This window comes from Nicotiana attenuata, chromosome 10, assembly GCF_001879085.1.
Source record: "Nicotiana attenuata strain UT chromosome 10, NIATTr2, whole genome shotgun sequence".
Classification (NCBI taxonomy): Eukaryota; Viridiplantae; Streptophyta; class Magnoliopsida; order Solanales; family Solanaceae; genus Nicotiana; species Nicotiana attenuata.
In genome coordinates, this window is record NC_031998.1 from 42,783,165 (window position 1) to 42,804,422 (window position 21,258).

Here is a 21,258-nt window from a genome sequence, read left to right on the forward strand (position 1 = left end):
TTTTCAAAATTTTCACTCAGATTACTCACAAAACTTCAAAAACAACCAATATTATATTCATGTCCAAACACTAACTCTAATTTTCAAATTACCATTTTCACTTTTTTTTTTGGAATTTTACAATTCTTATAGTCCAAACGCCACTACATGTAATGCTAAGTTTTAACTATTGATTTGCAAATCTGAACAATATCCTATTTTACTCGGAAAATCGACAGTTTACTTTGAACTGCAATGGCTTCTTGCTTCTGGTTTAGCACATCTTAAAACATATAAAGCTGATGAAAATGAGGGCACAAGTACTAAGAGTACTTATTGGTTGGTTGCATAGAAACGTGGACTTTTTATTCGGGAATCCACACTTGTGAAGTCTTTAATATCTATTGCCATTTGACTTGTTATTAGTTCTTGGGAGTTCATTTTATCTTTTCATCTGTTCCACTTCTGTTGATTATATATTCTATCTGCTTTTCTGAACTCTGGTTTGCTTTCTATTTTGTTGTTCCTATGATCAGACTGGACAAGAGAGCATCCTTATTAGATGTGATAGTAGAAGGGCAAGACCAAGAGAAATTCGCCGTTATCAATTGGTTCGCGAAGTTCCACGGCCGGGGACAATCTGATGGTGCTGAGACCTCATCTTCATCAGGCCCAGCTGCACATACCCACAAACCTTTTCCCCAGAGATACGTCACTGCACTTCCAATACCGAAAAATCTCCCTAGTGGGGTACATTGTCTTTCTCTATGATCACAAATGAATTGATTTTTCCCTCTGCTCTGTCATCAATTACCTCAACTTCTGGTAGAAATTTTTGTCCTAGTCATGTACTAGCACTAGCAAGAAGAAAATAGAACCACACAACCAGTATTGCTGAACATACACTCAATTTTCACCTTAGATGCAATGTAGGCTGTCCAATCCTTTGCATTAAAAAAAAAAAGAAGAAAAAATTTTCATTATCAAGAAATATATGATTCATTCCATGTACATCTCTTCGAAGACTAGGGTGCCCCATCATTTTTTGCCAGAAGTGGGGAGAATATATACCCTGTGGTTAAAAGTTGTTGATATGTAGTTGGTCAATGGTGCTGTTATATATGTCACCTCCTTGAAGAATTATGAAGGTTATTATAATTGCTTTAGGCAGGTCCATGTATTTGTATTGGCATCATCATCAAGTATAAGTGATGCCTAGGCTCATAATTTATTCTGGTGATGCCCTTTTTTTTTTTTTTTCGATAAAGGTTAATTATTCTGTTGATGGATCTCTCCATTTGTAGTTTTTAGAGTTAACAGCTGGAAACTGTGCTAAGCTGTCCAGATTGTTCAGAACATAGTTTAGATGAAAAAGGAGCTTTCAGAACAGCTTGATATTTAATTCTTTCCCTTGTACAGAGGTTTAGATCAATGCCTGTACTTTGCCTTGTATGGCTCTTAAAGTGCAACTGCTGGGCAGATTTTTGATAACTTGTTCTGGGACTTCTATAGTCTAAAATGTTGATGTTTTCTCCTGTTATGTGTTGTGTTGAATTATACCCTCTTTTCCGAGGGTCCCATCTCGCACCCTCCCCCCTCCCTCCACAGTCCACACAACCACATTCTAGGAAACAAAGGAGAATAACGCCTCACAACCTTAACCCAAAGTGAAAATTTGCAACTTCCGGGGCCACATTTTCTCTTATCGGTGTTCTTTTGTCTCTCTCGGAATGAGTAAACTGCTTGGTTTGACGTGTGATTGTCAACAATAACTTTCTTCCAGCATAGCTTTGACGGTCCAGAAAAGAGGTTGATACACGAACTGGGAGAAACTTTGGTTATTTGGTTGATCAAATGTGTGTTCTCTATGTGCTTTGCTTAGTTACAGAATGTCAAAATGCGTGTTGAAACTACAAAGAGATTGAGCATAAGCTGAATAGTAGTAGTTTCAAACTGTAACCTATAACCAAAGGCTAAGTGAACGCCCAGAATGGGGTGTAACTGAGCAAATCAAAGTCCGATGGGATGTCACTGGAGTTAGCCGCGCAATGAACTGTTTAATTTACTTGAACATATGCTGATTAATAGTTTTATCTGAGAATTGCATGCAAAAATAAAAAATAGCCAGATTTACGACAGGTAATTAAAAAATAGCCACAATTTCAAAAGAAATAGAAATTTAGCCACTTTTTAATGTAAACATAAAATCTGAACTAAAACACTCTTAAAAATCCGAAAATATTCTAGCATAATATGTTGGAGTTCGAAGTTCTCGAGGTTTTCAAAGGAACATCTGAAGTAGACTAGCAGAGGACTCTATCATTTGGAAAGGGAACAACGGCAAGTGTTTCTCAGTCAAGGGGGCTTACAAGCTTCTATGCAATCCTGGACAACAACAATGCTTCTGGCCTTGGAAACTTCCTTCTAAAGTATCCTGTTTTACATGGCTAGTAGTCAAGAAGGCCCGTCTCACCCATGAGAATCTGCAAAGAAGAGGACTACTATTGAGCTCTAGATGTTTCCTATGCCAAGCGGAGCAAGAAGACAACAACCACCTTTTTCTACATTGTGTTGTTACATCTCAGTTGTAGTAGTTATTCCTTGCACTGGTGAATATAACTTGGGATATGCCCAGGACTGTATGGATCAAAATCTGACCACACGTGGATTAGCGTTAACAGGAATGGTAAGAGGTTAACAAAGCCATGGTCGTACCCACTAGATGTAATAACGACGAATACCTCGGCCACAGCCGAGATCGTGCCCTCAAGAAGCCTGTATGACGAAGAAAATATCATGGTAGTTGAGGGAGACGACGTGAAGTACAGTCAAGGGAATGAAGACCCTCTGGTGAAGGACCGATGGACAAAAGGGAATATTGACAATATATATAGGAGATGAGAAGACAAGAAGAGGGGGGCTTTTTCTCTCCCAAAAGGAGAACAACATAAGAAAACCATGAAAGGGTTTAGATAGGGAAGATAAACCTCTGTAATTATGATTGTCAAATCAATAAATTTAGATCTCATAGTCATCAATGACATTCCTTCTTGTCCTTCTTTGCTCTTACATTTCGGGACGATACTCTAAAGATGTAAGTTTATTATCATGCTTGATGTCTTTTAATAATCTTGAATCGATATATAGCTTTGCTATATCTCATTCTTTTATTCATTACACTTAGATCTGGAGTTAATTATTCTTGGCTAGGATTTATCCTCTATTCTCTTCATTAATTAGTTAAACAAAAGGCTTAACACTTTTTGGTTAAACAATTTTGCTCCGTCTGTGGAGATTTCTTAGCCAAATTTTTAGTTTCCTTTAGATCTAAAACCAGTCATATATCACTTCCAAAGATGTTGTCCTAACCTCACCATCTCAGTATAAACACCAACTCGAAAAAGTGATAGATAAGCTTTTGAGAGTAACCAAACCAATCTGGGTCAGATCTCTACACGATATCGAAATTATGTCTGGTGTTTATGCAAAACCCACGCCTCATCTGTAGCGATGGGTTTGGCACGTCATATGTATGTTTAAAGTAGGATCGTGGTCACCACGCACTTAGCACGACCGCAATCCTATTTGACGTATTCACCTTGTATACCGGCCTATACTCCCACCTCTTAGGAAGGGACGATAGTCTACTGTGTGATTTTTTGAGATAACAGGCATATCTTGCCTTATTTTCGTACCCACAAGCGCTATGTGATTTATGAACAAAGTATGACATGTTTCCCTTATTGTTTGCGCATATCGGACGGGACCGAATTGGGACTCGGTCTCAATGTCCCAACGAGCAAGGTAAGTCCAACCCACGAGAAACCCGGACGCGACTAACGACGAAGCCAAACACGGCTGCCAAATTTGAAACCGTCATTCGAGCACGGGGCGAAACAAGCGACCCTACAGCGCCTTTCCCCCTTTCACCGACTTACCAGACCAAGGTAACATGCAATTTCGTTTGGGTTTAACTTATCACGCTCTCTTTTTGGTTCGGAACAGGAACACGAGCATTCTCACAGGTACGCAAAGAAGGAACGAACGCCGCCAAACAGACCAGGAAAATGTTCCGTACCATACCACCTCGCAAGCAATGAGCGAACAAAGCCCTCTAAGTCGTACCGTACTACAAATGACAGAAACGGCTCAGAACAGGTCGACATTGTTAAGAAACAATCTCCGGAATCGGGGTCTGAGCGATGGGCCCATGAAACGCACAGTAATCTCCAATGAAAGCAAAGTTAAACGAACCGGGACTCATCCCCACGCACGGTATTCTCCAACAAAAACAAAATTAAACAAACGAGGACTCACCCCGATGCGCGCATAAATAATACGGTGACGAGTAATGTTCTCCGATAAATGTAATACAACGGGTTACAATTTGACCTCGCTCGAATTGACACCCTTGCGGCCAACGGCCATCGCCAAATGAAAGGAAAGTTCGACCTCGCTCGAACTTATAACGGGTTACAATTTCGACCTCGCTCGAATTAACACCCTTGCGGCCATCGGCCATCGCCAAACGAAAGGAAACTTCGAACTCGCTCGAACTTATAACGAGTTACAATTTCAACCTTGCTTGATTAACGCCCTTGCGGCCATCGGCCGTCGCGAAACGAAAGGAAAGTTCGACCTCGCTCGAACTTATAACGAGTTACAATTTTGACCTCGCTTGATTAATGCCCTTGCGGCCATCGGCCGTCGCCAAACGAAAGGAAAGTTCGACCTCGCTCGAACTTATAATGGGTTACAGTTTCGACCTCGCTCGAATTAACACCCTTGCGGTCATCGGCCATCGCCAAACGAAAGGAAAGTTCGACCTCGCTCGAACTTATAATGGGTTACAATTTCGACCTCGCTCGAATTAACACCCTTGCGGCCATCGGCCGTCGCCAAACGAAAGGAAAGTTCGACCTCGCTCGAACTTATAACGGGTTACAATTTCGACCTCGCTCGAATTAACACCTTTTCGGCCATCGGCCATTGCCAAACGAAAGGAAAGTTCGACCTCGCTCGAACTTACAACGGGTTACAATTTCGACCTCGCTCGAATTAACACCCTTGCGGCCATCGGCCATCGCCAAATGAAAGGAAGGTTCGACCTCGTTCGAATTCATAGCAGGTTACAGTTTCGACCTTGCTCGAATTAACACCCTTACAGCCGTCGACCATCGCCAAGTGGAAGTAAAAATTCGCCCACCCGAATCAATAAATCAAAGTTTGACCCCGTCGAACTCATAACGGGTCATAATTTGATCTCACGCGAGCTCGCCCCCAGCCATCGCCGAACTCGCCACGAAAATTTAACTTCGCCTAAGTTGGCGACTCTAAGTTCGACATCACTCGAATGCACAAGTCAAACCGACTTCGCCTAAGTTGGCAAGTCTAAATTCGACCTCGCTCGAATATACAAGTCAAACTGACTTCGCCTAAGTTGGCAAGTCTAAATTTGACCTCGCTCGAATATACAAATCAAGGTTGATTCCGCCCAAGTTAACAAATCAGAAGTCAACCTCGCCCGAACTTGCAGATCCGAAGTGACTTCAGTCGAACTCACATAACGAGATCCGACCTCGCTCGGATCAAGCAAACTAGATCCGCCCTCATTCGAATTCCTAATTCAAGATCAGGGAATCATCACGGAGAAATCCGAAGATCTCCTCCCCAAGAAAGAAAAAACAAAAAAAAAATGGGAGAGAAGGAGAAAGAAGGTCAAGAGATACACAAACAAAGGTGAAGCAACTATTTTATTCAAATGTACATGCGCAACAGCCGCACCTTACAAAAGGCCAAAACAGGCCCTCAAGAAAAATATTTAAAAAAAAATAAGTACAAGAAGCTGCAACAAAGTTCCACTCGGCGTCATCTCCACCGCCGTTCTCCCCAGCATCATCATCATCAGAAGGAATCCCATCCTCAATATCAACGCCCTCACAAGCCTTCCGTGTTGCAGGGTCGTAACTGCAGGAAATACGAGCCTCGCGTGCCTTCGCCCGAGCATCTTCGAAGGCGGCCTCAGGAACAATCCCTTCATCCCACAAACCCTTGTATATATCTCGTTGGCCTCGGCATGGACCCATAGCTCATACAAGCGGCGGGGGACCGCGGCAGAGGCAAATTCGGCCTGGGCCAACAGTTGCGCCTTCTCTGCCTCGAGAGCCATGACCCGGTCTCCAAGGCTCGAAGCCTCCCGGTCAATTTCACCAATACGTTCCTCGAGCCGCGCCTCCCTAAGCGTGGTCTTCGCCCTCTCAGACTCCTGCTCAAATTTGAGGACGCGGATAGTGTTCTCTAGCGCCGCTGCTCTCGCCAAAGCCGACACCCGAGCATCCTCGGCACTTTCCATCTCGCCCACTTTCTTTTCCAGCGTGGCCAACTTCCCCATCCATTCTGCGCTCAAAGCTTCGACTCTGCTAGCATTTTGCTCAAGTTTGGCTTGTAAAGATAACACCTTCGCCTGAAGGTCCTCGCACTCCGCGACAACCCCTTTGCCCATCTCGAGCTCCTCATTTTTGGTATGGAGCAGCTCCTCGAGCTCACTGCATCTGTGGATAGACCGCATCGGCTCCTGATCTCTTTTCTCCAACTCCTCCCTGATGGACTGGGTACTAGTGCCCGCTCGGAGCTGCTCGTGCATCTCACGGCATCTGTTGCAATACCGTCGATACTTCTCGGCCATTTTTAGAAAAATATCGGTTCGCGTCTCCGCCCTACAAGCACTCTCGACCTCTAGCATGTAAGACTAAAAAGAGGAGGGACGAAAGAGTCACTATAAAAACAAAGGCCATAAAGCGAAGAAAGCAAAAGGGAACTCACCTTAAGGCCATCACTGCCACACCGCGTGACAACTCAGAATCATTGACCTCCTGAAGAGATTCGCTCTCGGTGGCGGAGCATAGAAGATCGAACTGTGGCACCAAATCGACCGTGTCTTGCAACAGGTTGAGGTCCAATGGAATTTCGAGTATTCGAGAAGGGCCTTCCGCCCTTACCACAGTTCGGGTAAAACCCTCCTCGAACATCCTCATGTCCTCTGGGTCAATGTCGGATTCGGATTCATAATCCTCAACCATGACGCCTTTCCCCCTCTCATTGGCCGAAGAAGGGGTGCGGTTCGGCCGAGATGAGATGCCCTGCTCGGGACAACAACATCAGCCTCGGAGCTCCGTCCCTTTGTCACAATAGTCTCCTGAACGTTCGCAACAGGCATCGCCTCCGCATCCACGTTGGTGGTGCCGTTGATGCAAGGTCGCCCCTCGAGGGTGTTTCGGATAAAGAAGCCCCTTCCAACACTACCCTTTGCCTCTTTGATGGGGCCTCTCCACTACTGACGCGGGAAGGTTCCCTTGTTGAACGGACTGCGGGAACCGGAGTCTCCAGTTGAGGAGTAACCTCCAAGCGTACGCCCTAAGCCGCGGCCGCGGTCCGACGGGCGGCCGGATTCTCTACGCCCTCGCCTACAGTAGCTCTTGGTGCGGGCCGGGCAGAGAGCACCGGTTGACGGAACGCAAGCGGTGGAGCCCTTGTCCTTCTCACTCCTCTCCGACCTGTCAGTAAATAGGGATTTGATAACATAACGACGAGATAAAAAAACTGTGAAGTAAAGAACAAAGCGGAACCACAATGAACCAACTCACCGGTAAGTGGCTTGCGCCCAAACTTCTCATAGAAGAACGCCCACTCGCGAATCCCCACCGTGTGGGGGAGAATTGCGCTCGCCCACTCACGAATATCGGCAACAAGCGGGGGAGGTAGTCTCTCGGCTACAAAGACAAAAGCAAATCCTCAGCGAAGTCGTTTAAGGGGGGACAACTGATATCCACCTTAAGTAAAATTGCACAAATTAAACAGAAAGGAGAACTTACGAGCAAAATTCCACGTCTTAGGAAACCCCGCCGGGTTCGATATGACATGCTCCGTTCGGATGTAAAAGTAGTTTTCCTAGAAGCGGCGGTTGGTCTTGTCGTCCATCTTCACCACCAAGCTCTTGGTTCCACGATGGCGCATGTGAATCATCGTGCCCCGAAGAAAATGGGGGGCGAAGAGGTGGAGCATATGTCCTAGAGAAATTCCTCGGCCGGTCAGCTCTGCGTACTTGATGAGCATGAGGACGAGCTTATACGCATAGGGGGAGAGTTGAGCCGGGCACACCTCATAAAAATGGCAGAAATCAACCACCAAAGAAGGAAGGGGAAGCGTGTACCCGACGATGAAGGGATACGCGTAAAACGCGCAGTAGCCCGGGCGATGTAAATGCACTATATCCTTACCCGACGGCACCATTTCAATATGGTCGGGGATCCCCCATTTGGCTTTGAACGCGGTGATCGTCGCAGCATCTCGTGGAAGGTACGAGCTCCGGTTCATTCCGGAAGGGCTGTTAAAATCGGTCCTCGCCTTCCCCGGGCGGGGAACCACCTTATCTACCGTCGGAAATCCCTCATCTTCCACTGCCTCCGCTCCCTCTTGAAGAAGGGATGCGTCAGTCTCCGGCACCGGAGCACCTAAGCGTTATCGGAGTAGGAAGAAGTACTGCCATTTGTTTTCTTTGGTCGAAAGAAGCAAAGATGATGGATGAGAAAGACGATGGTCACTGCAAATTCTAGCGGGAGCAGAGATGTGAGAGAGTAAGGAAAAAGGAGAAGACTTATGAAATTCTCTCTTAAGCAATTGAAAAATTTAACATTCAAATGAGGAGCTCCCCCTTTATTTATAGGGACATAAATGCCCTAAGCGGGAAAACCAAGAGCTGCCAGTTAGAAGAAGGAAAGGGCACGGGCACGAGAAACGACACAATATCTGGAAAATGTGCGCCATAATGACGCATGGGGAATATTGATGACACCCTGAACTGACGTGACGGTCCAGTCTTGAATTGACGTAACGGTCCGACGCGATTCTCGAAGTATCACATCGCTACCTCGCCATGAGGTTCTCGCCCCTCGCATAGAGCGTTCAGATTTTTCCACTTCTCGCCCCTCGCATAGAGCGTTCAGATTTTTCCACTTTGGAATCAACAGGGTCTGCCCATCGAGCTCGCCCATAGGCGACCCCAACGGGCGGAGGGACTAACTGTATGGGTCAAAATCTGACCACACGTGGATTAACGTTAACAGGAATGGTAAGAGGTTAACTAAGCCGTGGTCGTACCCACTAGATGTAATAACGACGAATACCTTGGCCACAGCCGAGATCGTGCCCTCAAGAAGCCTGTATGACGAAGAAAATGTCATGGTAGTTGAGGGAGACGACGTGAAGTACAGTCAAGGGAACGAAGACCCTCTGGTGAAGGACCGATGGACAAAAGGGAATATTGACAATATATATAGGAGATGAGAAGACAAGAAGAGGGGGGCTTTTTCTCTCCCAGAAGGAGAACAATAGAAGAAAACCATGAAAGGGTTTAGATAGGGAAGATAAACCTCTGTAATTATGATTGTCAAATCAATAAATTTAGATCTCATAGTCATCAATGGCATTCCTTCTTGTCCTTCTTTGCTCTTACATTTCGGGACGATACTCTAAAGATGTAAGTTTATTATCATGCTTGATGTCTTTTAATAATTTTGAATCGAGATATAACTTTGCTATATCTCATTCTTTTATTCATTACCCTTAGATCTGGAGTTAATTATTTTTGGCTAGAATTTATCCTCTATTCTCTTCATTAATTAGTTAAACAAAAGGCTTAATACTTTTTGGTTAAACAAGGACTACTTGTGATATTTTGAGGTGCTAGAACAATGTAGGTGGTCGGGGAAGGAAGAAGAGATAGTGGAGGGCTATACCAACATGCATTTGGTGGAATGTATGGAAGGAAAAAATGATAGGTGTTTTAAAGATAGGAGGAGTTCTTTACAGAAAATTAAGCTCAATTGTATTTTGTCCTTTCATTTTTGGTGTAATGGATTTTGCGCAGATGAAACTGAGACTTTATTAGAGTTGTTAGAGTCCTTGTAAGAAGAATCTTGGACAGATGTAAATAGGTCTCTTCCTTTTTTTTTTTTTTTTTGTAATTGTGATTTCCAACACAAGCTTTGTACTGATGAATATATTGTTACCTTTATAAAATAAAAAATATATGTTTGGAGTTTGAATTTATTACGTATGAGCTTCTAGCATAATGTGCTGGAGTTCCAACATAATATGCGAGGAGTTTATATATAGGAGTTCCATAATCCAACATATTATACTGAAACTTTTCGTGTGCTGGAATTCCAACATAATATGTTGAAAGTTTATACGCAAGAGCTCCATAATCCCGCATGTTATGCTAAAACTTTTCGTATTTCAGCAAAACAATGGCTATTTTCAACGACTTTGCAAACACCGACTATATTTTTTTCAATGACTTTACAAACGTTGGCTATTTTTCAATTACCAGTCCGAAAACTGGCTAGCCCGTGCTATTTTCACTTTTATAATGTGTAAAAGAACTCATGGATGAGGTAAAGCTAGAATAATACATATTAATTCACAAAACTTCTACTATTAAGAATTTTTTCAAAAGCTATAGAAGTAAGTTTCTTTACGAAATGATAAGTATGACGAGTACACTAATTTATGCAACTGAAATAAACCATTAAGATTAATTCATCCAATTCGTCGTAAGCTACCTTATTCAAATTATTCAAACTAGACTAGGAATTAAGTAACTAAACGGTAATTTACTCAACCATCTTTACGTGAAAGGAAAACGAAGATTACCGGCTTGCTACTTCAATTACATAGAATAACTTTCTCTTACCGCCAAAATTACCAACCTTTACTTCTCCTTTTTTAACCTGTAAAATTTGCAGAGTATTTCTGCAACGTTGAGAAAAAAATAAGTACTCCTTGGCCAATGAAAATTTCCAGAATAGACAGCTCACAAATATGAATCCAAACAGTAACTTCATCATAAAAGTACATGTCCCATGACCACATCCCTTGTTTGAGAAATACGATGTTTCCCTATCTTGGTATAATGGACACCAACCCAATCAGACCAAGGGTTAATATGATCGTGGAGTATTCTATCAATGGAACAAGTGAACCTAGCATCTCTGCCCCCCAAAAATCCCAATAAACAAACAAACAAATAAATAGAAAACTAACGCTCATAGTTGCTCTTGCGGCGGAATCTTAGTAGCTCAGTTAGTTGGCTACCTAAACTTTCACCTTATTGGTGAGGGTTCAATTCCTCACCTTGTAATCCCTTCCCCCATTTCCCACTCCCCTACCCCAATATATAATTAAAAAAAATTTAAAAAAATAGCGGCTCTTCCTTGCCTCGTCACTTTCATATTACTAAATATGTCACTGTTGGCTCTTCACCCGCTGGTTGCTTTAACAAACAAAGACAGCATTAGGCAGCCATTTGCCTGACACTTGGATTCATTGCCTGGGAAACAACAGTAGCATTGTTTGTGAGTTGGATGATTCTCCTGGACAAGGACAACTTCACCATCTTAAATCCCAGCTTAGGTCGCTTTTATATCTTTTCAAGCTCTATCGACCTCATTGGCTAATAGATCCATCGCCATTACATGTATATATACATGCCTCGATCAAATGAGTTGGGGTTATCCATGCTAACCCTTTGTATCCATTCTGCGCTGCCCTGCTCAGGTGCAATAGATGCATCAGCATTATTTCTACAGATAAGTATGAAGATAAAAATCTTAGAAGCTTAAAGATCAGCTCAATGCTTTATTTGGCATATGGATGAGCTCAAGCTTGAAGTTCCAATCTTGGAATTACGCAACGTTAAAATTTAAAGCGTTTTTTCACCCTTGTTCACCTACCTGTGTAGTTGAGGCTTCAAGATATGGTAACATGCATCTCCTCACCTACCATAGCAAATAATTCACCTATCCTGTGTCAAGGTACAATAATCTGTTACAACACGATATACAAGGGTAAATATCTCATTCTAGACGAATTTACACATTATATGACTTGTGAATACCAATACCAATAGAAGCCAAAAATCGCAGAAGTAGGTTCAGAATCAAAGATTGAAAAACTTGAAGCGCCACAGAATCACTTTACCTGAATCTATCGACATTGACTTCTGCAAGCCAGGTTGTTAAGTAAACCTACAATTCAAATATTTAATAAGTACATAATGAAAGTGGAAACAACAACAGGAGGTAGGTAAATTTTTCCGTCCAATAAGACAGTGATGGATTTTCCAAATCTGATCATCAGCAATTGTATACGTATTTCACTCCACCATTATAAAATATTACCTTGACAATAAAACATGATACAGTGTCATCCTAAAGGAAAAAAAAACTTTTCGAAAAAGCAAACATGATTTAATGAGTTGAAACAGTGCATAGAAGAGACACGAAAACCTGTCTTGAACTTAAAGAAAAAAAAAGGTTATCAAGTAATAATATCTCCAATATAGCTATCTCGCAGCAATTTCAAGAGAAGTTTGATACCGAAAAAAAAAAGCCTTTATGCTTGAGCCAATAGCTTTTTTACATGGTTAGAAGTAAGACCTTCAGAAAGACAATTTGTGTGATAGAAGTAAGAGCTTAAGAAATTATATGGGATATACATAATTATTGATGACACCATTAGAGCAACTATGATATCCTACTCAATGTGCCGGCCAAGGGGCTTTTCCCAGAGTAATGATATGATGATGTATCACTCACCATCAAGCCTAGAGTCTTTGAAGCACTAGGGATGTGCCTCAGTGTGCTAATAATTCTAACAACTATAGACACAGAGGAGTAGGCACACAAATTTATTCCAAAACTATAACTTCATATACAACAGGTGACCTGATACCTGGAGAATATTGCTCTCTAATTGATTACTCGATTGCATGGGGGAAGTCCGAGAATTGCAGCTCTCTAGCCTGGGCACGAGTTGATTAAGAACCTCATTTGAGTTTGAATTGCATTTGAGCAGATCTTCAAACTCTCCTACATAGAAATGATCACTCCATTTCAGCCTGTCGACTTGTGAAAATTCCTCGGAACCAATGGAGCATATTTCCATTACAAGCAACCGCTGCACATCACTAAACTTTCAATAAGGCAAAACAAATATATAGATCATAGAAGGTTTGTACCAATAAAGTGAAAAATGCCTCACTGTGGCGGCGGAGATGAGAAAATCACCTTTATATTCGTTTCTGACACAAACATCTGGACCAGCTCCAATGCCAGTTTCTCTGAAGTCATTAGAGAGGAAAATTGTAAATATGAAGTGCTAAGCAGATAAGTGAATAAAAGGAGAAGCTAGTAATCAGTTTAAGACCAAAAGGAATCCAAGGTATAACTCCTTCTACTGATTGTTTAATGGGACACTCTCCATTCCCGATATCTCAAGTCTATGCGTAGATTATCCACCCCTAAAGCAATATTTTATAGTTAACCAAGGAGATTAAGGGTGACTGCGGAATGTCGTCAGGCCAGGCAGAAGAGACTATCATGTGATCACCAAAACCCTACAACCAGGAAGGGGAGAAACAAAAATTCCTGACCACACTCAAACTCAAAATTGAGCTCTAGCAACTTATACCAAATTGACAACCAGATTTGCTTATAGGTTTTATATGATTACTTCTTTTCTTTTGATAAGTAGGTTTTATATGGTTACTTCTGTTGTTGGACCATGATATTCCATTTGAACTCTTCTCAGGCCAATATCATTTTTAGTACACTAGAGGCAAAAGGTTTAATGAAAGCTTTGTGATACCCTTGTACTACTAACTAAGCAGACAATAAATTTAACACTCATTGATTAGCTGGGACTACGAATTAACATATGATAACCTTTTAACAGAACAGACAAATCTCTGCAGGAATTCCTAATAGTGGGACAGTCTGCAACTTGCAAAGGTTTTAAAGGCATACCGAAATCAAAGATTGACCAAAAGGTGAAAACAGGAATTCCATCACTATCACCAGTGTCATTCTGACCTCCAGGGAACAAAGAAAACTCAGTAAGTGCACTGCCATTTGTTCCTTTGCGGTAACACCTCATAGATTTGGAAACATTGACCATCTGAGTTACAACAGCCACCTGCAGACAGCTAAATAGTCAGGCAATAAACAGGCATGGCAATTTCATAGAAGTCACTGGAACTAAGAAAGTAAAATGCCAGTATACCAGAGTCCTAAACAATCAAAGTTTCAATATAGTCATATAAGGAGTAAGATCCATGCCTAAGCAAGAGCTAATTGAAGGAGAGAACAAGAACCAAGTCTCGAAGATAAATCACTTGGCAATTGGTTTCTGTCAATGAGTGAATGACACGCAAACAACTAAGAACTACATATACATGTCCTGATTCAGTCTTGATTTTTGTACCCTAAACTAAAAGTACTCTAGACCCCAGTTTCCCAAGATACCAAAACTTTTGCAATTTGTATACTGACACCTAGCGATATATATACACTTCACAACAACAACAACAACAACCCAGTAAAATCCCACTGGGGAGAGAAGAGTGTACGCAGACTTTACCCCTATCCCAGAAGGGTAGAGAGGCTATTTCCGAAAAACCCTCGGCTCAAGAAGAAGAAAATAAACAATAGACGATAGGCAATGGGTCAGTGACAGCAACAGAAGCTAGAAAAATAATATCAGCATCGTAAGAAACAGAAAATAGATGGAAAAACAATAACAATAATCAGTAATAATGCCATAGAAAATAGTGTGGAAACTACATAAACCGTGTGGAAACTACATAAACCACTAACGACCCAAGGCGAAACATTACTAGCCTAGCCCCGCCCCGGCACGAACGTGGAAAAATGCTCGACTCCGTCCTAACCTACAATCCTAATGCTCGACCTCCACACCTTCCTATCAAGAGCCATGTCCTCGAAGATCTGAAGTTGCGTCATGTCCTGCCTGATCACCTCACCCCAATACTTCTTAGGCCACCCTCTACCTCTTCTCATACCTGCCAATGTCAACTACTCACACCTCCTAACCGGGGCATCTGTGCTTCTCCTCAGCACGTGCCCGAACCATCTAAGCCTCGCTTGTAGCAGCTTGTTGTCCATGGGAGCCACCCCACCTTCCCTGGAATATCTTCATTCCTAATATTATCCAGCCTAGTGTGCCCGCACATCCATCTCAACATCCTCATCTAAGCCACTTTCATCTTCTGAGTATGAGAATTCTTGGTTGCCCAACACTCAGCCTCATACAGCATGGTCGGTTTAACCACCGCTTTATAGAACTTGCCTTTAAGTTTCGATGGCACTTTCTTATCACACAGGACTCCAGATGCTAACATCCATTTCACCCACCCCACTGCTATCTCCCCCCCAGTGCGTGACATCCTCGTCTATCTCCCCATCCCCTCGATAATTGACCCAAAGTACTTGAAACTTCCTCTCTTGTAGTGTTGTGAAGAGTGTGAAGCGACAAAAAGCGACAACTCCCATTTCGCTTAAAGCGAGAAGCGAGAAGCGAAGCGCTCGCTTTTTTGAAGTGAAGCGGAATTTTAAAAAGGATATAAAAATTCGAGGTAAAAAAAAACTAGGCAGAGGAGGGAAAAAAACTGGGCAGTAAACTGGGCAATTTTTTCTTTCATTGTAAAAAATTGGCATCAATTCTAAGCAAGAACCCAAGGTAAAAAAACGCCAGCATTTCGCTGCTTTTTGGATGTTTAAACGGTGAAAGAAAAAGAAAAAGAAAAAGGAGAAGGAGAAAAATCAAAACATACTTGTTGTTTGAACTTGAAGTTGAAGAAGTTGATGCTTTCGGTCGATGAAGAAGAAGAAGTCGACCAGTGTCTTTAAAACCCTAGTCGCATTGCATTTGTTCGTTTAATGAAAGACCAGACCTCGTTTTTAATAAAATAGGGCTGGGTCTGTTTTAAAACACAGAAGCGGTCGCTACTTCGCATTGCATCGCTTTCCCGCTTCTCGCTTTTTAGTGGGAAGCGGTCGCTTTTCTACACCTGAGTCGCTTCGGCAGGGTGAAGCGTGCAGCTTCTCGCTTAAAGCGAGGAATCGGGCGCTTTTTTAAACAGTGCTCTCTTGGGGATGACTTGTGAGTCAAGCCTCACGCTCATGTCTGCTTCTCCCGACGCATCGATGAATTTACACTCCAGATATTCTGTCTTAGTCCTACTCAACTTGAAACCTTTAGACTCAAGGGTCTCTCTCCAAACCTCCGACCTCTCGTTAACGTCGCCTCGCATCTCATCAATCAGAATTATATCATTAGCAAACAACATACACCATGGCACCTCCCCTTATGGTGTGTTAGTGCATCCATCGCCAGGACAAATAAGAACGAGCTGAGCGCACACCCTTGGTGCAACCCCATAACAATCGGAAAGTGCTCCGAGTTACCTCCCACAGTCCTAACCTAGTATTAGCTCCCTCATATATGTCCTTTATCACTCTAATGTAAGCTACCAGCACGCCTTTCACCTCCAGGCATCTCCAAATAACCTCTCTAAGAACCTTGTCATACGCTTTCTCTAGGTCAATAAACACCATGTGCAAATCTTTCTTCCTACGCTTGTACTGTTCCACCAACCTCCTGATAAGGTGGATAGCTTCCGTACTAGAACGACCCGGCATGAACACTTCACAGTAAATACTTTATCTTATAGCTAAAACTTTTTGACCCTATAAATTCACTTATATAACTTTGTCAAATTAGTTATATAATTTTTTTGGTCAGATAAGGTTAAAAATGGATAGTCATACAATTATGGGTTGAGAGTGTGATCTCAAGGACGTTGGACATTCCAAGGACGAGATAAATGCAATTCTGGATGTCAAACAAGCACAGATAAGCATGGAAGACAAACGCAGTAAACACTTCAAAAGACCAGTAGAGATATCGGTTTGTTGCTTTTACCAGAATTAGCATCAAAGGAATTTGTGCCAGGATATCTAAACAGCAGATAATTCGTTCACGTAGAAATACGTAACACAACTACTGGCCTTCCAAATACTTGGGGATTATAGAAGTAACATTGTGCTTAATCAATCATTCAAACTGTACATGACGCATACGTGTCTATTTTCCTGTGTTTTTCAAATAGGGATGTTTCCCTTCCAAACATAGGAGAGGGTCGAATGAAATAGGGAGCATTTGAAAGTAATGAAGTTATAAGACATTTGCAGAAGCCTGTACTATTAAAAAAGATGTTAAGCATTACGTAGGGAGATACAGACAGGTTTAGATGTGTAAATAACACAAAACGATATTCAGGTTCCGAGTAACACAGAAGAAAACCACAGCAGAGAATACATCTATTTGATGAAAAAATGTTTACCAACTTTACTCAGAGTAGCAAGCTAATTATTGACACATTTATGAAGCGGACCAGTAAATATGTAGTGTGCATACCATATCTTTGTAAGATGACCAGAGGTTATTCCTATAAGTCTCCTGAAAAATAAAGACAGCTGTGAGAAATTACTCAGAGTACAGTTTGATTTTGTCAATAAACAGAGATGGGTTTTCCATTCTACTTTACAGACTCCTTTCCAGCATACTTGAGCAACTAAATAACGAGGAAAACCTCCGACACGCAATCAGACAATATTTCCAGCACAATCTCGAGCATACTCGATGAGCAATCCAACAACATTAATTTAGCAACAAGAATATTAGTAAGAGATTTGTCGCTTGGAAGGTGCTAATATATTCTCAGTACTTCAAATTCAATAGGTTTTCCATGTATATGAGGAAACAACAAGGGACATCAAAACACATTGTCTCAATCAACTTTATGCAGTGTGCAAATAGCCAGCTTCTAGGACAATTCAAATTGAAGCCAAAAGACCGAAGGAAAAAGGCAATTACTATAATCACCTGCTGCTTGAACAATTTCCTACATGCCTTTTTACGTATATCAGGCATATCTGTTAAAACACCCAAGTCCATTGCATCCATATACCTGCACCAAATCTCCAAAGGATGTAATTCAGAATCACTGACAAGTCAACATTGTAAATTGTTAGAGTCCTGCACTAGCTGAGGGTATGGATTGTAGGCTCTGCTGAGTTAGGGCCAGGATCCATTTTGCTTAACAGAAATCACATTAACCACAATACAAATCCACATACTCTCTTCAATACTATTCCCTCGTCTCAGAAAGAATGAGACAATTACTTTTTTTACGATGGTAGTATTCAAGCCAACTTGTGCGCACCTCAACTATTCCATCGGGTACATGCTACTTCCCACCAGCTCAAGTACGAGTTAACTCTGCCCACCAAGGCTTAGGCAGATGGAAAAAAATCACCTAGTATTTTTTTGCCTCCGCTCCATTGGGATTTGAACCTGAGGCTTGCTTAAAGTGCTTAATCCCTAAAGCTCGGTGTTAAGGCGTGTTCACTTCACTGATGGGTTCTGTCTTTCATGGCACGACAACATATATGTATATAGCTTACTTCTAGTTTTTCCATTCTTATGTTTGTGTATAGTAGTTATATTTTCTTGCATTACTTCATTGGTGCTTTTCTTAGCAATGCTTAATAAACTTCGGTGCTTCTTTATTCTTTTCGCTTTTGACTACTCTGCTGAGAACTCATGATTCTCCTCCCACTTTGACCACTAACCACACCCTTGGGCGCTGACACAATTATATTTGGAGTCATTTTTTTATTCATACGTTGTGGTAATGCTTTTTTAACTATAAAAATAATGATTTGCAGTATCTTTAAGCAAGTTCCTGACTTGTAATTTTATTCAAACGCGTGCTTGAAGTTTACCTTTGGGAGAGATGTGAATTGACTACAGAAGTGGCATATGATCGAGCAGTGGAGGATAAGGAAAACCATTGCGTCCGCAGAGCAGCCAACTTAGACCATTGGTTTCTCAGGTTTCGTTGCGCCGCCGGTCTCCATCGCCGTATATCTTGAGCGGATAACGGTGTCGAAGGCGTTGTTGGCGGCGCCGGATATTTCGCAGCCGGACTTTGAATAGTACGGTCCGTGGCTACGTCGGAGGAAGCCGGAAAGCTAGCAAGTGTCGGCGACGGCGCCGGAGCAATTGAAGAGAGGAATTTGGATTCCATTGTTGTGACAGAGACTGATGGCTAAAGGTACTAGTAAACTGGTAGTAGACTGTAAAAGAGGTCATTTAGCACCTTTAATTTTAGAAAGTTAGCACTTAGATCCCTCGATTAGTCAAATTGTCACTATAACAACGTCCCTTGTGAAACCTCAAAAAAGAAAATTACAAACACAAGTAACCCCAATAAGAGAAGTAGTAATACTTTTCCAATTTAAAAAGAACAATAGATTCAAATTCATTAGTCCAGTCATCCAACTTTGGTGACCGATTACTATATCAATTTTTTATTATCTAGAATAAATTGAGAAAAAAATTTTAAAAGGGGAAAAGGACCAAAATTATCCCTCAACTATCGAAAATGGAACAACATAGAGCCCGTTTGGATTGGCTTATTTTAAGTGTTTTTAAGCCAAAATATCTTTTAAGCCATTTTGTAGTGTTTGGATAAAGTAAAAAAAATGACAAAAATAAGCCAAAAGCCAAAAGCTATGAAGGTGTTTGGATTGGCCTAAAAGCTGGTCAAACCAGCTTAAAAGCACTTTTGAGATTCATTGTTTTTTGGCCTATAAGCTCCTTATGTTTGACCAAGTGATTTACGAGTCCAAAACTTAATTAATAATTTTTTGAACATAAAATACATTTTTGATGTTAAAAAAAAAAAGATACAATAATGGGTATTTCGCAGTTTTATACTGCGAATTGGCTTAACGGATTTTTTGCCGTTAAGGCATTTCGCAGTTTTTAAAAAAAATAATTTTTTTATGACATTTCGTAGTACAGTACTGCGAATTACAATTCGTTGTACTGAACTACGAATTGCCCTAATAAAAACGGGTCGTCTTCTTCCCACAGACAACGATCTCCATTAAAAAATCAAACTCAAAGTTTTCTGGTCCCCCACCCCGCCTACAATTTATAAAAAAAAAAAATTCGGCCCCATCCGTCCCATAAAGAGCAAGAAGTGTAGGTCCCACACACAAAAGAAGTTTTGGATTGCGTGTTTCGGGTGCAAAATTCGATTTCAATAATATTTACATCGAGGTATTTCAATTTAGTTTATGCCGAAACTCATATAGTCATGCATTAGTATTGTTTAGTATGTTTCCATGTGAATATTTGTTATGTTAGTGTTTAATTTTGTTTCTTTTATATACCGGTTTGATTTATTTGATATCCGAATTTATGTTATGTTTGTGACCAAAAATGCTACTTGATTGTTTGTGTTAAATAATATTATTTATTTTGTTTATTTGTATTGTTGATGTTATGTTCATATTGTATAGCCTTATAGCGTAGTAAAATATAGTGTCTTTTAGCGAAGTAAAATATAGAGCCTTTCAGCGAAGTAAAATGTAGAGCCTTTTAGCGTAGTAAAATGTAGAGCCTTTTAGCGTAGAAATTGAGACTTATAATAATTAAGAATTATTCGGTGGCACCGGGCGTCAAAAATCAAGCCTGGAACCCATACATAACTATTATCTCCAATTTCAAAAATCATACTTAATTTAATTTATTACACTAACACAAAATTTAAAAATGTTGAAATTGAGACTTATAAGAATTAAGAATCATCCGGTGGCACCGGGCGTCAAAAATCAGCCTAGAACTGCAGGGTGACCATAGGTCATCCTATGTTTGGGAGGGACAGTTAGCGATGCAGCCTCTCCGCCCCAGGAGGCCTGATGATTTGTGGGAGTTTATTGCGGAGCATCGTTTCCATCCGCGCATAGTAGAGATCCTCCAGACTTCGGGATTATATACCATTTTTCAGCTTGGACGGATGCAGCTTGAGTGGTCGCTCATCACGTCCTTGGTAGAGCGGTGGCGACCGGAGACGCATACATTTCACTTGCCCACTGGAGAGGCTACTATCACACTGCAGGATGTCCAGGTTTTATATGGACTGCGTGTAGAGGGGCGCGCCTTCGCACTGCCCCACCACTGGAGAGGGATGACACGTGCACAGTTGGCGGACATGATGGGGTAGTTGACTGGTTCGAGACCGTAGGGTGACCGGGGTGGCAGTCGCGTGGCTTTATCATTCATTAGAGATCAGATGGCGGTATTGCACCCAGATATTACCCACGAGACAGAGCATCTTTGGATTCAGCGGTACACTCGGTTGGCGTTGCTTCTGCTTTTCGGGTGTGTCTTGGCCGTCCTCAGGCTATACCTAGGGAGCCTGGATGGGAGCCTACTCACTATCAGCGGGACGACCGTTCGAACATGGACCGACAGTATGTTGGGTGGCTACAGCAGCAGATAGCT

The 21,258-nt window shown here is 41.8% G+C and overlaps 2 protein-coding genes across 4 annotated transcripts in view; one reads left to right on the forward strand and one right to left on the reverse strand.

Moving 5' to 3' along the window:
• The window catches only part of LOC109233749, a 12,946-nt gene extending 8,731 nt beyond the window's left edge, over positions 1-4,215 (forward strand). Inside the window, exons 7-10 of the mRNA XM_019399613.1 lie at positions 219-322; positions 406-729; positions 2,615-2,665; positions 3,985-4,215. Coding sequence (XP_019255158.1) covers positions 219-322; positions 406-729; positions 2,615-2,665; positions 3,985-4,215 — 710 coding nt within the window. The remainder of the gene's footprint in view (positions 1-218; positions 323-405; positions 730-2,614; positions 2,666-3,984) is intronic.
• Positions 10,862-19,121, reverse strand: LOC109233394. Of its 3 annotated transcripts, none has more exons than XM_019399252.1 (9): positions 18,687-19,121; positions 17,785-17,869; positions 17,317-17,358; positions 13,911-14,013; positions 13,107-13,159; positions 12,772-12,996; positions 12,019-12,065; positions 11,772-11,842; positions 10,862-11,587 (listed from the first exon to the last, which is right to left on the reverse strand). In XM_019399252.1, exons 1-8 carry the CDS (start codon positions 18,989-18,991, stop codon positions 11,788-11,790), a joined length of 915 nt encoding a protein of 304 aa, XP_019254797.1. In that variant the 5' UTR covers positions 18,992-19,121; the 3' UTR covers positions 10,862-11,587; positions 11,772-11,787. The 3 variants fall into 3 exon arrangements, with proteins under 3 accessions (XP_019254797.1, XP_019254795.1, XP_019254796.1); XM_019399250.1 differs by having other exon boundaries at positions 13,845-14,013; XM_019399251.1 differs by lacking the exon at positions 10,862-11,587 and having other exon boundaries at positions 11,774-11,862; positions 13,845-14,013.